Below are 17,576 nucleotides of genomic sequence, written 5' to 3' on the forward strand. Positions count from 1 at the left end.
TTACCCCCCCTGTTACTGGCATGCGCTTAACTCTTTTAAGGACGTTGTTAGTATGAGCTCCACGGTAAAGCCCTCTGTACATAGGTTCGGGCATAAAAGTTCAATAACATCACAATACAGACGTTTGCGCGTTACCTGAGACAAGTAGTCTAGTGTAAATCGTGCGTTCAAAAACCGGAAAGACGACACAACTTCGCGTAAGTACCCACTAACAGCGTATCGTTGGACGCCTCTTGTTGACACAATAAAATTAGACATTGCAGATGACAATCTAACCTGAATAAATGTTCGTATAAATGGGTCACACTCGTCGCGTAGAAACAAAAACCTTGACACTAACTGTTTTACAAACAGATTAGGCAGTCCCAGGCCCCCACCTTGTAACTTTCTAAACAAGCTGCTGCGCTTTGTTCGTTCAAAAGACGATTCCGATACAAATACTGCAAACATCCGATGAAATCTCTGAATGTTTGCTCTCGTACAGAACAGTGCCTGCATGACGTACCATAATTTAGCAAAAAGAAACATGTTGCGTATGGTCGCTCTCGCAAAAATGGATGCGTGTCGGCCTGCCCATACAGTTGTCTGTGCGCGCATTTCTTGTTCTTTTTCCCTCCAGTACATGGTGTTCTCGCGGTATTTGTCGAATGGAACTCCCAAATGGGAACCGGCCCACTCGTCGCAGCCAACTCGTCCTAGGAAAACTGGTCATAGGGAAACTGGTCAAAGAGGGCATCTCGTTTTAGGTGATCCCGTACTAGGAAAAGTGGTAGCACTGACCTTCTCGCGTGCTAGGAAAAGTCGTCTCGCGGTTCCATTTTTGGCCGATGTCGAGGAAATGGGGAGAGGAAGTTAGTGGCTTCTAATCTTATAATTACTCCCAGGTTGACCTCTTCAGAGTTCGGGGGGTCCCCTGCTATTGTTAGTTTGCAGGCGGTGGTTGAAATGGTTTTTCTATTTTAACACATGTTCCTCTGCCCCCTTATTATTTCCCTTCTTGTTGCAAAAAAAAAAATCACATCTTTTTACTGGGTAAGGGGTTACTTTTCAGGTTTTTTTTTCTTTCTTTTGCGTTTTCTTTTCTTTTCTTTTTTCTTTTTGCGTTATCTTTTGAAGCTTTTTGCCTGCTTGTGTATATATCTATAAATAGGGCAAAATGTTGGCCTCTTGTTTGTTTGAAGGTGTTGGTTGAAATTGCCTTTTTGGTTTCAGCACAACTTCCGGTTTCTTTTTTTGCTTTTCTTCTCCTTCTAAAAAATATTCGTCACACTTTTTTGCGTGAGTGTGCGTGTGTTGGGGGGGGGGGGGTCAACATTTAAGTCCAGCCTTGACTTTCAGGTGATATGAAGACTAACAAAATGAGTTACCCAGCTTGACAATCATCGTTTGTCAGCAGGCATGAAAACAAAAGATAAAATACTAAAAAGCCAAAACACAGAACGAAATCGCAATCATAATACAGGGCCGTCACTTAATTACCAAAAATTTAAAAAAAGGTATTAGAAAAAAAAGAACGGGCAAACTAAATCTAATATAAAAGGCTCACGTAATTAGCTGCACAAAAATAAAAATAAGATACGCTGTCTGGCTGGCGCGTTCCTCGAAGGCGACAGAGTAAACATGAAGGGTGGTGAATTAAAGGAGGAGTGTAAGAATGTTTACGCATAAGATGAGAAATATAAAAGCTTCTGTACTCTTTCATTTGAACATGATAGACGAAAAACGTAAATTGTGACGAGTTGGCCGAGTGTCCAGTTGCCCTAGGTTATGAGCTTCCCTAGTGCGAGATGGCCTATGACGACTTGCCCTATGTGACGAATTCACCTATGACGAGTTGGCTGCGACGAGTTCACTTTTGACGAGTTCTCCTAGACCCCTCCCAAATACTTTCTGGGCGTTGATGACCACAATACGTTTTCATAAACGCGGGGCGTCTCCTGCCACTCACCAGGCCATATTCCATTACATTTGTCCAGGTTCACACTGCTGCCGGTTACTTCGCAGAACTTTTTTGTCAAAGATAAGGTGTTTGTTACGCTTAACTGGTCAATACAAAATACGGCCACATCATCTGCATACGCGAGTACTTTGACCTCGGTTGCTTCTAAAACAAACCCCTTGATTATGCTACTTTGAAGTATCTTTCTGCATAGTGGTTCCAAGTAAAGCGCGAAAAGTAACGGTGACATTGGGCATCCTTGACGAACTGAAGCATGTACGTTTATTCTTTCAGTCAGTTCTTTGTTTATTATTACATTGGTCGAGCAGTTTTTGCATGCCATCTTTATTCCCTCAAATACCACCGAACCAACTTTAACGTGGTCTAAAACTGCAAATAAGATGTCATGAGATACCCTGTCGACGGCTTTTTCCAGGCAAATTTGTAACATGGCCACGTTTCTGTGTTCGGCATCACAGCACTCCAGGACGCTCCGTGCGACGTGTATGTTAGTACATATGCTTCTCCCTTTGATGCCGCATGTCTGGTGTGGTCCGACCAAATTCTTCATGACAGACTGTAGCCGTTTTGCTAACACCTTCATAAATACTTTGTAGTCGATGTTGGTTAAAGTGATGGGTCGGTAACCTGTCACTTTGCTTAACTTTTCTGCCTCTTCACTTTTCGGGATAAGTACCGTGTATCCATTGCTGAAAGACGGTGGCAGACATCCTTTCACGTAACTTTCAGCGTAAACCGTGTGCAACAAAATAGTTACTTCTGACTTAAACATTTTGGAAAAAGCGGCATTTAGTCCGTCAGGTCCAGGTGATTTTCCTGAGTTGAGTTTATCAATTGCTTCTTCAATTTCTTGTCTACTAATTGGGTATTCCAAACTCTGTGTTTCGTCATTGTCAAGAGCTGGTGGCAGTTTTAGAAACACCGTTTCATATCCGTTTCTTGCCGGCATTTTACGGCTGAAAAGCGTTGTGTAATATTCTGTGAAGGCCTTTTTTATATCGCTTTGTGCCATTTTCATCATCCCACCATACTCTATCTGCCTTATCTCGTGCTTGCGCGCGTAGCTTTTTTCGTCAGCCAGTGCCCTCTTAGTTGGCTGCCCCACAACGAGCAGCCTCTCGACACGAGCCCTGATAGCAGCACCTTAGTATTTTTCAACTTCAAGCTTTTCGATCTTGGATTTTATGTTACGAATATCTTCACTAAAATACCCTGGTGTTATTGTTTCCTCTTTAGTTAGTTCCATTAATAGGCTACGTAAATCTTTTTCCTCTTTTTTTCCAGATAGTGAAGCTTACCGGCCCGTTCAATCGCCATCATCTTTACGTCTTGTTTGAACCGTTCCCATGCTTCGCCGGCACTCTGGCAATCCCTGTCGTAGTTTTCGTACAGCCTTTTCCTAACACTTTCTACGAAAATACTATCCTCCAAAAGTTTTGTGTTAATTTTCCACAAATCCCAGTTGAAATTAGCTTTTCTCTTGACTTTTGCCCCCAGAGAAATGGAAACAAGACAGTGGTCACTGAAAGCCTGTGGCTCTACTTGGTAATTGTAAGACTCTGAAGCCAGTTCTGAGGACACGTAGATACGGTCCAAACGAGCGTGGCTAAATCCTTGGAAGTGGGTGAACTTAACATCATCTTGAGTAGTCCGGGACAGGAGCAAGTGCTACGAACGCGCCTTATGTCCTTGACTCATTCAAACTACGTCAAGAAGCTACTGATACAACGAAGGCACGCGAAACTGAACGTCAACGGAAACGACGAACTGAAAACTTTAGAGGGGGATGCTGAATTTCACGTGGGAAAGCTGTGGCGGGAAGCGCCACGCGCCTTGCAGCTCAACCAGCCCCGTCTGCAGCGCCTCTGATGCTAATTGTGGCAGGATGCCCCTAGGGATTGGCCAACCAAAGAATCCATCATGAGATAGGTTCGCGTTCAACCACCGTCGTCATCTTCCCGTAGGGGAACCGCCGAAGAAGAAGAAGAACGAAAAGACTAATCACGAGACGTTTAGGAAAGATAATTTAGACCGGGTGGAAAAATTTTTTTCCTTTTTTCTCAAAAATTTTTCCACCCGGTCTAAATTATCTTTCCTAAACGTCGCGTGATTAGATAAGAATTCAATTCATTTTATCCATCCTCTGTTGATTGGCCGATCCCCTGATTGGGTATGTGCCATAACTAAAGGAGCAACAACAACAACAACAACAACAAAGCTGCGAAGAGGAGGGCGTGTACATTGCTCTCAGCCGGTGCACCAATGTCAACAACCTTTACCTCACCAAAGCTGACGGAAACTACCGATTCTACCACAGAGACAACATCGACAAGAACATGATGGACGAGTTTCGGCGCCTCGAGAACCACCGCCTACTCACCGTAACACAACAGCACTTGCGTGCCTTTGCCACCGGTGTGGACCCTGACGCGGAATTCCATGTGGCGCTAGTAACAACCAAATCACTCAGCATAACGGCAACACAATGGAACCACACGGAACCGCCACGATGCTTCGCATCCTCATCAGGGTTCCCCATGGGAAGATGGTGTAATTTTTTTGCTGTTGTTGTAACATAGGCTTAACCCGCCTGCATGCATACTCCGTTTTCGAAACATTTTCCGATCCTTCTCACAGTTTTCTGCAAATCTATATATTTGCAAATCTGCAAATGTTCCGGATGTTTGTGACAGAAAAATCACGTAACTTTATTCTGATGAAGGCAACTCCCGTTGCCGCTAGTTAAGTAAATCTTCTTTGCTATTGAAGTCAAGCATGTGACAGAAGCCCGTCTGGTCGGGATGCATTTTGAAGAACAAAGACAAGGACGCCGACCACAAGTCACTTCAGTTTAAACTAAATTTACGTCTTGCTGTGTATCTGACTCTTTACTTATACTAATTCTACGCGCTTTGTGAGTTTTATCTCTCTCTCTCTCTCTCTCTCTCTATATATATATATATATATATATATATATATATATACATAAATATATATATATATATATATATATATATATATATATATATATATATAGTTAGTAGAGACAGAGACACACGAGAAGGCCATTAAAAATAAAAATAAAAGTTTACTGACGTTTCAGGGAGAGGACTCCCTTTCTTCAGAGTACAAAATAGGTTCGTTTCAGAGTTATATATATACAGAAAATGTAGCAAGGGCGAGGGCAAGGTAAGAGGAGGGATAGTTTGTACAAATGGATCATGATTGGTGGGTAGCAAAAGAATGAAGAGAGAGCGGGAAAATAAATTATAAAAAGGATAATAAGGACACACAGTCACGCGGCACGAACATGGGAAAAAAAAGAGAGAGAGAGAAGAACCAAACACAGAGAAAAAATAAATAATTAAAAATTCAACAATAAATAACAAGGTAATTTTCCTCTCCCCCGGGGTAACGGGGGTGAAAGAGGGGTCAAAACAAGATATGCCCATACACGTGTTTGACATGGGCAAAAAGATTAGCCACGCGGAACGAAGAAGTTCCAAAGACGATATGCAAATGCACACAAAGGGCGCACATCTGCCCATACACACCCGTTCTAAGAATCCGGGTAAGGTCATTGAAACAAGAGGCACGTGGCTTCTGTTGGTGGGAGGCAAGGGACGCGCCCAAAAGCAGTAGGACAGGCGGTTTCGACAGGAAATGAGTGTACATTCGTATACGAAGAGCGGAGGAAAAATTAACAAGGTAATTTTCTCTCCCCCGTAGCAACGGCGGTGAAAGAGGGGCCAAAACAAGATATGCCCATGCATGTGTTTGACATGGGCAAAAAGATTAGTCACGCGGAACAAAGAAGTTTCAAAGAAGATATGAGTGTACATTGGTATGCAAAAAAAAGGCAAGGTCAAACAAATCATGAAAAAAAAAAAAAACAGGCAGGTGCACGCGTGTGACACGGCAGCAGGTGGTATTCACCTGCCGGCCCATGGTGCCAGTTCAGGGAATGCCGAGGCGGTCAGCAACGAATAGTAGAACACAACAATACAAAAAAGAAAGAGGTCCCGAAAGCAATAACACACGCTCGCGTTCACAAATTAATTACAAGGTGAGACTATCAAAGCTAACAATGGTACTGCAGCCTTCTACCCAGAACACAATGTCCAGACTTGTTCGTCAAATTTGGTTCAGTGAAGCCATTGTGCTAAAAAACGTTGTGCTAGCACGAAACTATACCCAACTACGGGAGCTCGCCAACTCATGGGAGAATATTATTGAGGGAAAGAAATGAACAGGCATAACACTAGCCTGAGAAATACAGCAGAAATTTTAATCGGAGGAAAGACACGTTAATTTCATATAACTTTCATTTATGCCAAACGACGCTGATTTAAACTTATAGATAAGGTAGGACTCACGAACCTCGCGATCGTGATGCGTTTTAGCACTAGATTCAAGAATTGTGGCCTTCAGTTGTTCAAAAGAATAACCAGGAGTGTTAACATGCTTTGATAGAGGCAAAGAAGGGCAGGTTTTTGCATGAGAGCGGTGATTGTTAAACCTCAAACGAAAGGGTGTTTCAGCCTGGCTTCCAGTCTGGCTTCCAGCACCTCCCCGCCCGCCGAGTCCTTGCTGCTGATGGTCTGCACCCCAGCTTTGAGGGTGTGGCCGTCCTTGCTAGCCACATCCGCGAGCTTTGCTTCACGCGAAAGCGCTGCAACCCTCCTGGATGGCGCGAGGACGCATGCACCGCCACCCAAGCTTTGGCAGTGTCCTCATACGACAGTAACTTCCCACCGCTGCCTCTGCTCCCCTCGAGCTCAACACCCTCCCCGACGTCCCCGGACACACGGGCCAACAGGCCAGCCCCGCATGCCACCGTGGCCACGGACCTTGCGCTGAGCACCAGGGACCTGCCCCCGGAGTCCCCGGACGCACGCCGCAGCCTGCCACCCGTACGTGCTCCTAAGGCACGGCCACGGAGCACCGACGCATCGCCTGCAGCCCAACACCGAGAGTGCGCCGCGCCCAGAGCCTGCCGCGCCCGCCCTCGAGATCGACAGCTGCCACCGGATCCCCAACCACAACCGAGCCACGGGAAACCGCCAGCAGCGAACACGCACTGCCTTCGGACGCCCCGAAGCCAGCCCATTCCCCGTACAACCTCCGAAAGAAAGTGTCGTCTGCGCCGACAAACTGACTAGGACTCGGAAAACACGGTAATGCAGCTTCCTACCCAGTATCAAAACAGTTCTTAAAATTAAGAAAGATTACTGAAAAACGCATACGTTCCCAAATGCACGTTTCCGCACTTTCACAGTATTTATCTGCCGAGGTAGCTCCCATGGGTTTGAGGGTTAGGCTGAGACCCGCAACTGCCGAACTGTCCCCTTCCAACAAGAAAAAGTGGCAACAAGTACTAGACAAGGCATCCTTGCAATTAACGCAGATAATTCTAGATCACTACGAGGCTATGTCCCATTCCCTCCGCCAGGAAGAGGAAATTCTTAGTAAGGAGCTAATCGAAAGAGAATCAGGCCTTCTACGCAGCTACGAATCCAAAAAGGCATCCGCTATATCCGAATCAAAAGTCCGTAAATTTTCCCGAGATAATATCCCTAGCAATGACTACACCCGCAAGAATAAAGTTAGCCCCATCACTAATGGCTGTCCATTATCTGGGAATGCACATGAAAGTCGCCCCTTAAACGCGCTAAATACTAACCATTCACAAGCTCTCATTAGTGCCAGTACTAGTGAGTTTGCCAACGCAAACCCAAATTTTTATTCCGTCTTCTGTAACCTCTCCCCAGGCTACTAAACCTAACAAAAATCCACACCCTCTGTTATTTCAAAGAGACATTCTTGGTAAGGTTAAATTCATGCATGATGCATTAACGCTGGTTGGTTGAGTTTTATTGGTGCAGCACATAAGTGGAAACTCTTTTTTTATTAAATTAAAGCTCAAACCCGGTGTTAGACGGTCTCACTTCTCCGTCTCTGCCGTTGCGGATGGAGGCGACGAGATCGGCAGCAGAGACGTGGAGGAGGAGGCGGAGGAGGAGAAGAAGAACGAGGAGCAGGTGGAGTGGGCGGAAATACTATTCAGATTTCTGAACGGCCCATAGTGCAGCACGGGGGAGTGGTTCTTTCTTCACTGTAGCCCATATCAAGTCCGCCCCGCCTCTGCTCTGTGCACCAGCTGCAGCTGGGTAGGGAGAGAGGGGCTCGGCAGCAGCATCTCCCATTGCTCTTGTTTGGTAGTTGACCTAAAGAGAGGAGGGTGCTCAGGGCTAACGTCGCACACCCCGATTGTGTGACAGAGTGTTCCTACTCATGATAAAAATATACATTCCGCGACTGAGCGATTCGGGTGCATTAAGTGCACACGCGTCGAGTGTGGGAAGGAGCCGAATTGTATGAGCTGTGGGGCAGTTTGTTGTTCAATGGAAAGGTCGGGGTAAGGCGAAGGTATGATCTGTCTCCGAAGGCGATAATGCTGGGTTATGTCCCTGAACGGGACAAGCGGGTGACTTCCTTCAGGCAGCTCCATAGCACAGGGGGTAAAAGCGCAGGCTTGGTGGGCGTATTCGTTGCCCTCCATGAAAGCACGAGCGGGTGTCCAAATGATCTGAATGGAACCATTTCGGGTGTGGTTTTTAGCACACGCAGTGCAGGTCGGGACACCAAACCCGACTGGTAATTCCGGTAGGCTTGTTGGAAATTGGTGACTACCTTAGGAACCCCTGGTTGAGTGAGAGCCAAGCGAATGGCTGCCTCTTCTGCTGCCGTCATGACTTTGGTCGTGAGTGAGGCACATGCAATGAGGTTGGTTCTGGAGTTATCCACGATGATGGCGTACTGCTGCCCTCAATGTTGGGAGGCGTCTGTGTGATCCGCACCGAGGGTGGTGTTGAGCTCTTCAGCCCGTGATTCTCGGCGACCCTCGCCGTGTGGTGGTTTCATATTTCTAAGCAAAGGGAGCATCTTTATTTCTTGTCGTCAAAAGTCCAGGAGTACATCAAGCGGAGTGACAATCTGTGCCGGCCAGCCAATCTGGTGAAGGATGCTCCGGCCCGCCGCAGTTCTGCTCATTCGAAGCATCTGGATAGAAAGATGATCCTCTATCAGCTCTTCCACCGTATTGTAGAGCCCCGTGCTAAGCAGCCTCTTTGTGGACGCACTAACCGGAAGAACATTGGCTTGATCAACCGCCTGTCTCATCATTATTTAAAGCATCGTTATGTCCTCCTTGCCGAGAAGAAGACAGGGGGTTGAGGTAAGTGATTCTCGAGAGGACAAAAGCTTGAAATAATGAAAAGGTATCGGATTTCTTGAGGCCTCGCTTCTTTGTGGTAACTCGGCTGATCATAGGTATGATTTTATTGATTTCACTGTGTTTGAGGCGCTTCAAGGATACGTCACTCTTGGTGTTGGCCTGAAGATGTAGGCCCAGGATCATGATGCTGGAGCTTGGAGTGATGGCCTGGCCATCAAGGAGTATTTCAGTGTGTTCCTTGAGGTGTCGTTTGGCGTGAAGGTGGACGACAAGGGGCTGAGATTTTTACGTGAACACTGGAAGCCACAGGCTTTAGCACAGTGGTGTACTAGAAGTGAGATAACATGGGTTGGTGTGAGCTTCCTTTTTTGCTATCGCGTGGCATTCAGCAAGAATGCAGGGGTTAAATTCGTAGATGTCCTTGGTGAGTGCACCAATTGTCGTTTCCGTCTCCGCGTGGGCTCGTAGCTAAATTCGTACGACAACGGACTCTGGCTTTGTTACTCTATAAGTTCCAGGTTCAAATCCTGGCGGTGCCAGTAAATTCTTTTATTTGTTTACGGGAGTTTTTTGTTGACACCAACGGTCGCGAAAGAACCCTTGGGGGGTAGTGGTAAAAATCTTTGCTTCAAAGGCGTTTAACGTAGTGCCACACAACATCTTGTTGCATAAGTTATCACCGAAAAGAAAGCCTCCAGAGAGTCTTTTTTTGCCCCACTAACACGAGTGCTGAGGCCATCCAAATTCAATTCATTTAGCAGCGCACTGTTTCTTCACGCTGGAAGGTTTTAGCGGGGAATGTTTGAAATTCTTATCAATAACAGCAAGCGCCTTAACACCAAATGTATCGCCAGGAAGGACAACAAAAAATTCTTCTTTATCTGCCGTTAACAGCCTTAGGTCATTAGCGATAAAGTAGTCAACCAAGGAGTTCAACGGGCGCCCATTTACATGACTCGAGTCATCCCTGGGCACCGCCGCGACACACTCTTTAAGACAAAGAGTGCTGTAATCTGGTAGAACACTTTGTGTGACCGATCTGGCCATGGCAAGCTTCTCCACTGGCTTCAGGGCTGAATCCATTCAGAACATTGGAACAAGCCGCAGTAGACTAAGATGGGACTCAGGAGCTTGACAGTCGCCGAGCACCAAAATTTCTCTTTCACGGGCACTGACCTTTTTGCTTATCGGAAGGGTTGGCCGTAGAAACTTCAAGAGCCACTCCGTGGTAGTATCCGCCGTTTCGCACCAGTACGAGAAGCTTTCTTCTCGATCCCCCCGCTGACCACATCTTATTAATAAGAATTTCAGTCTCCAATAAAACCTTCCAGCGTGAAGAAACAGTGCGTTGGGCTGCTAAATGAATTGAATTTGGATGCCCTCAGCACTCGTGTTAGTGGGGAAAAAAAGACGCTCTGGAGGCTTTCCTTTCGGCCAAGACCCATAAACAAGATGTCCCCTTCAGGGTGATAATTACGGAGCTTGGTACTTGGCAGGGCGCTGTTTCTACGTTCCTTCAAAATCAATTGCGTTTTTTGGCGATCGAAGATCCTTTTCTTTTAATTGGCTCTGAGCAAGTAGTGGAATATTTGTCTGCTGAAAAACCAGCGAATGCTGTGCGTTTAGTATTGATGTGGTAGACCTCTTTTACTCAATTCCCCATGGCAGTGTACTCACTTGTGTTAAACAGTGTAATATGGATCACAATGACGAACAGAAGTTTGTTAAGAGCTTTGGTATGTCTCTTGGAAGATTTCTGGAACTGTTGAACTTTTATTTGAAATCCACCGTAGTTTCTTGGGGGTGAAGGTTTACACTCGAAGGTCCGGTGTTTGTATTGGATCGCGTGTGGCTCCTGTGCTTAGCAATATTTTTTTGAGCAGCCTCGACACTGTCCTGAAGAAGCATCTGGAAGGCCTAGTTTTCAAGGCTTTCTGATATTTTGATGATTATCTCTTGCTCGTACGGACATGTAGTTTTCAGCAACATGTGAATAAGGTTTTGAAGGTGTTTGAGGATAATAGTCGAGGGTATGGCGTTTCCAAGTGAGGTTCCACATGATTGAGCCATCCAGTTTTTGGACTTGAAGCTGAATTTCCAGGATACGCGCATCTGCTGGATGTATGACCCAAGGTCTAAGAAGCCCCTGTTGAGTTATTCGTCTTGCAAATCTAAAGTGGTAAAAACAGGGATTGCTGTCAATAACCTCAACTCGTCTCTCACAAAGTCTTGCGTTCACACCATTGGTACTAGTTTTGCGCGTCAGATAGATCGACTGAAAAAAGCGGGCTTCTCTGATCATATCCTTGTGTTCGCTGCAAAAAAAGGTTTTAACAAAGTTGAGGCAGCACGGAAGATCTGCAATTGAAAAAGAATCGAGGAAACGGTGTGCTGTTATACCCAATCTTCATGCAATTTCGCATAGAACAAAAAAGATGGCAGGCAAGTTTGATGTTGATGTGGTATTTTCGACGAACAATAAATTAGAGAGGCTTATACCCAGGATTGACAATAAGCTGTTTAGGAAAGGTGATTCCCAAAGAAAGGGTTGTGGTGTTAAGCATAAGTCTCAGTTTGTTGAGTGCCGATGTAATGTCGTGTACTGCAGTCCTTTGAAATGCAAAAGAAAGTACATCGGGCAAAAGGGGCGATGCCTCAATGAGCGCTTGCGCGAACACCGAAACCCCGTCATGGGCACGCCCACTTCACATTTATCTTCACATTTTAAAAGTTGCGGCTGTTATCTATTGTTTAATGGTACAACACTTTTGATGACTCACAAAGATAGGAGAACACGAGAGATAGCTGAAGCCGTTTATATGAAAAAGAATTCAGAAGATTGTATTATTTGCCCGTCCATATCGCAACTGGACTGCGAAGTAGCCTATCTGGACAGATATTGAATGAGTTGTTCTGTGCACATGTGAGATATACATTACCATTGTTATGATCACACGCGCCCTTATATACTTTCTTACGGTGTAATAAACATTTGAGTTGATAGTCAGCGCTCGTGTTGTTTTCCTCTCCTTTCGGTCCTGGTTTTTTGCGCACTGTTTCACCACTATGACTGTTTGCCACCTTTCATTGCTTTCAAAGACTTTCTTACTTCTTCTGCCGTTACTGGTGGGATCTGTATCTCCTCTGAACTAGTTTCTCGTCCGGCATTATCCTGGATGCCCCGGCTACTGTACAGATCTCTATGGAACCCCTTGGCTACTATGCCTATTTTATCCCTATTTGTAATGACATTGCCTTGCTTGTCTTTAAGTGCATACACCTGATTTTTCCACACGCCTAGACGCCTCTTCACTGCTTTCAGGCTGCCTCCATTCTTTACAGCATGCTCGATCCTCTCCATGGTAAACTTCGTATGTCAGCTGTCTTATGCCTATTGATGAACTTATAAAGCTCCGCTAGTTTTATTCTGGGGTGGATACTGTCATGCTTTGCGGTTTCCTAATTAAACCTTTCGCCTCGTGGGAAAGTTTAGCAGTATGCTGTCTAGCGATCCTGATTGATTGATTGATTGATTGTAGGGTTTAACGCGCCGACGCAACGCAGGCGATGAGGCGCGCCGTAGTGGAGGGCTCCGGATTAATTTTGACCACCCGGGGATCTTTAACGTGCGCCGAAATCTCGTACACACGGGCATTTCTGCTTTTCGCCTCCATCAGAAAAACGACCGCCGCGGCTGGGAATCGAACCCGCGACCTCGTGCTCAGCAGCGCAACGCCTTAGCCACTGAGCCACCACGGCGGGTGTCTAGCGATCCTACCTGCGAGTTCTAATTCACACTACGTGATAATGCCTGTAAGATTGTCGCTCACCTCCTGTGTCGCAAACTCTGCTTCCTTAGATTGTGCTTAATATCGGACTTCCAGCGCAATCCTGAATTCTTCAACTTTCCGTCTTACTGTTAGCTAATTGATTGGCTTCTTTCGTACAAGCTTGTTACGGTTACAAAGACGGGAACAGCGTGTCAGAGACGAAACAGTGCTCGTGGTTGTCACTTTCTTCTTGTGTTTCATCTGTGTTGCGCTCTTTCCCTCTTTGTAATTATGCACCAATTCGCCCAAGCCTTAACCATGTTACGTTTCCGCCTAAGATCCAGCCTAATGCGAGATCTTGCCATACGGTGATCACTACATCTCACGCTTCCGAGCACTTCCACATCCCTCCGCCTCCCCCCCCCCCCCGACTCCATGGTCATCGCATAGTATGAAGTCATAGTATGAAGATTTTTATGTTCTCCATTCGCGCTCCTCCACGTCCACTTCCGGCTCTCCCGTTGGTGGAAGAAGGTATTCAGGATGCCCAGATAATTACGTTCTGCGAACTTTACTAATAGGTTCCCTCTGTTATTCCTACAACGCAGACCATAGTTTCCAACTGCCTCGTCTCCAGCCTGCTCCTTGCCTTTCTTAGCATTTAAGTCTGGCACAACTACGGTGTACTGCGTCTTCACAAGCGTTCAACTAGCTGGTCATCATGGCTGGATGTAGGCGCTTAGCCCTGTGCCACCTCGAATTTGTACATTTTATTAAGCCTAATTACAAAACCGGAAACCCTTTCGTAAATTCTATAGTAGACGTATATGTTGCTGCCTATGCTTTTATTGACTAGAAATCCCACTCCCAGTTCTCTCTGTCCACTAGAACGTGGTAACCTAGGTCGTGTCCATTTTTCAGCACTCTAAAGGCTTCACCACTCCTTCTAACATCACTAGGCCTATCACATCCCATTTGATGTCCTCTAATTCCTTGATTCACAACTCTAGACTCGCCTCGCTTGATAAAGGTCGCTCTTAAACATTGCATGTTCAAATTCCAATGGTGCCTTGTCCGGATCCAGGGATTCTTAGCACCCTCTGCTGCGTCAAAGGTCTGACTCCTGCCACGGTTTGATGCTTCGCAGCTCTTGGGTCTGAGGGCCGACGGTTAATTCCCGCAGTCATAGGTGGTTGTGGCCATCACTACACAAGGGTGGCCAATTCTGCTCGGGTGAACGAGTTTGTTACCGGCAATGGTCGCCGGGATCAGGCCGCCCCACAAGCGCCCTTCTGAAATTCCATCAACAGACGGTATTTTTTATCTGTTGGGATTTGCACGGCACCGGGATTCGAACCAGTGTCCTTTAATTTGCACGCGAGATAGATGTTCTAGCTCCTACGCCACCGCTGCTCTGGGCAGGATTAGAAATAAACAAAAAGAAATGAAACTATCGTTAAATCGCCATACATTGAAATACACCTTCACGCAATAAACGCAATGAAATTTTTGGACGAGTGATTATAGCTGTTTTTGGCAAGTAATTTGTGTTGACTGAATTTAGGCGAAATGAAGTGCAGAATTTGTATGCTGTGAAGTGTACTTGGGATGTAAATAGAAACACTGAAGAGTACACTATTTCTGTCTTCAAAGACTGGTAAAAGAAAGTGATAGCACATCGGAAATAAACATGTGGTCTTAGTAAATACCTGGAAATAAAACTGCACGCAGCCCGACGGGTCATAGAACAAAGAGTGCTGGGGTATGCATAGAGAAAATGCGTCGCGCACTACGCAACAGCCTAAGTTCGAAGACATTTTATTTCAGATCAAGCGCAAGAAACGAAACTTGAAATTTATATCATATAAATGACAGACAACCACTAAACCATCAGTTTGACGGAGAGGCTACCAAGGGGCAGTAAACGTAATAGGGGAGAGCAAAGAAGATAGAGAGACGAAATATGAAAACTTCGGGCGATTGAATAAAAGTAAAAATACCATGACAGGAGTGTTTGACCACTAGAAGAGGCCTTCGTCATGCAGATGACACAAATGGGCAGTGGATGATGATGATAACGACAATAATAATAATTAGGATAATTGACTTCATTATGCCTAGCTATATAGTTTCCTGGTTTATATGCTCGTAATTACAAGACAACCGATTCAGACTAGCTGTGGACGCTTCATTTGTACCAACTTCGGGTGCTCTACAGGCGTCGTCAGTATGAATTTAATTTCAGTATGCTGTATCTGACGTCAAAGAACGGCGCTTGTGTGCTTGGATAACGTTTTCCGGTGGCAGCGGCCTTACAAGGGTGTCAGCGGGGCGCATGCAGTGGGTGGCAGCGAAACAGGTACAGGGAAACCATAGCAACAGCCAGGGAGTGGAAGAGCAAGCGGCGGCGCGTATTTTTCCCACCTCGACGTCGGGCGCGTGATATAATGATGGAGGTGAGAGCCTTTATTCATCAGAGTGGAATATGTTATGGCCGCTCTCCGCTGTGAGGACATAGTTAATCCAGGAATCTATACACTCCATCCACCTTTCAATCCCGGGTATTGTAACGGTCTTCTTTGCCATTAACCTCAAACAATTGACTTTAACATTCTTGACAGCCAACTACGCGGGAATTGTACACGTACATACTGATCGCTCTGTGACTGAATCCAGGTGTACAACGGCTGAGGTAATTCGAAGCCTGTGTGTTACCCGAGGATTCAAACTAGACCACACGACAACCTCCACTGCTACTGAGCTGGTTGCCATCCGGGAGGCGAATCGTTAAGAATCCCTTAAATCACCTCAAGCTTGGACCCTGTTTTGCGACTCAAGTCTAGCACTCCAGGTACTCAATGGAGTTATTAGGCAAGCACTGTATTATGCACTTACTGCGGAAGTAACGGAATTATGCTCCTTTCGGCTGCAACAAGGACATGCCCACACCATTCAGTGTTACCGGGCCATTGCGAGCTAAGTGGTAACGAATGGGCTGACGAGGAGGCAAAGAAGGTTTCTGCTAACGCAGATGTTGTACGTCTGCCCTTTTCTAGGCCGGACACCACTGCCCTTCTATCTACCATTCTGCGCGTTGCCTCGGCGAGTCACTGGTCCCAACCTGACCACCGTCATAAAAGACTACATCGTCTGGACACCCGCCGCGGTGGCTCAGTGGCTAAGGCGTTGCGCTGCTGAGCACGAGGTCGCGGGTTCGATTCCCGGCCGTGGAGGCCGCTTTTCTGATGGAGGCGAAAATCAAAAACGCCCGTGTGTACGAGATTTCGGCGCACGTTAAAGATCCCCAGGTGGTCAAAATTAATCCGGAGCCCTCCACTACGGCGCGCCTCATCGCCTGCGTTGCGTCGGCGCGTTAAACCCTACAATCAATCAATCAATACATCGTCTGTACCCGAACTGCAAGTTTCGGTTACCTCCTGGTATTCCGCGAAACGACGCCACGCTGTTTCACCGACTATGGCTTGGCGTAGCCTTTACCCGTTGCTACAACCACCTTATCGGCGTTACGAGTGACCCCGATTGTGAAACAAGCCGTGTACCAGAGACCATTTCTCACGTTCTCTGCACCTTTCCACGATACGTGCATCCTGGAGAATGATTAACGAGATCAATGGCCCGCTTGGATGGCGTGTGTTGTCGAAGGAAGTACTTCTGGGCCCGTGGCCCGACTGGGAGCGCTCCCACAAGGCATTCAAAGCAGTGCTGTCATTTCTGCGCTGCAGAGGCCTCTAAGCGATGTTGTAGTTGAGGCCCACCTGTCTGAACTTTAACACAGGCACTTTATAAGTATAGGCATCTTTCGTACATAGCCATTTATTCATTTCTCCTCCGCCACCTTCATTTTATCTCTCTCATCCTCTATACACGCTCTGTTTCCCCTTCCCACACACAGAATAGCTTACCAGCTCTACTACCATCAGGCCGACATTTGTGTTTTTTTTTTCATCTAAACATAACTCCTCTCTCTCATGGGCTCTAGCGGTCAGACGCGCCCTGGCGGCCAGTCTGCTGTCGTCTTCAAGTTTCATGCTAGTCAGCAGGCTTTCCCACTGCTCTAGCGTTGGAAGTGAGGAGGATGGCTGGCTGTTGTGATGCTGCTTTCCGACATCGTATGGCATAAGGCTCAGAGGGTAGGAACGAAACGGCGGTCTTGCAAGTATTGGCTGGGATGTCTGCAGGGGATCTTGCCGCTTGGCGCAGTCCAAAATGCTACGCCCCCCCACAAGATCCATGTCGGTTCGGTGTTTAAATTCGCGCATTTTTTGAATAACGCTCAGGTGGAAGTTAGCGCTTGTGCCCTTCGCGTCCTTCGGTTCTTGTCCGTTTTTTGCGCTACACCAAGTCACGGATTACCACTAGCGAGTAGCCCAAAGCGAAACTCAGCTAAACCGAAATGCTCGTCCATTCTGACTTTAGCAGCCTCAATGCAGACGCGCAAAGAGAGCTCACGGCAGCATCGGGTAGGTTTCTGGGAGCGATCGGAGAGCTGCTGGTGTTGTGGGGTTAGTTCAACCTGGGGCATTTTTTTCGCAATATGCTGCGCGGTGCATTGCGAAATACGCTCTGCGAACAAAGTTGCCTTCAGTAC

The 17,576-nt window shown here is 46.5% G+C and overlaps 1 protein-coding gene across 1 annotated transcript in view; it reads left to right on the top strand.

The window, feature by feature from the left end:
• LOC144144157 (uncharacterized) overlaps positions 1 to 17,576 on the top strand; it is a 114,159-nt gene that overhangs the window by 43,014 nt on the left and 53,569 nt on the right. Inside the window, exon 3 of the mRNA XM_077675553.1 lies at positions 6,545 to 6,873. Coding sequence (XP_077531679.1) covers positions 6,545 to 6,873 — 329 coding nt within the window. The remainder of the gene's footprint in view (positions 1 to 6,544; positions 6,874 to 17,576) is intronic.

The sequence above is a fragment of the Haemaphysalis longicornis genome, unplaced genomic scaffold, assembly GCF_048455015.1.
Source record: "Haemaphysalis longicornis isolate Haplotype H1 unplaced genomic scaffold, Haemaphysalis longicornis Haplotype H1 scaffold_1, whole genome shotgun sequence".
Classification (NCBI taxonomy): domain Eukaryota; kingdom Metazoa; phylum Arthropoda; class Arachnida; order Ixodida; family Ixodidae; genus Haemaphysalis; species Haemaphysalis longicornis.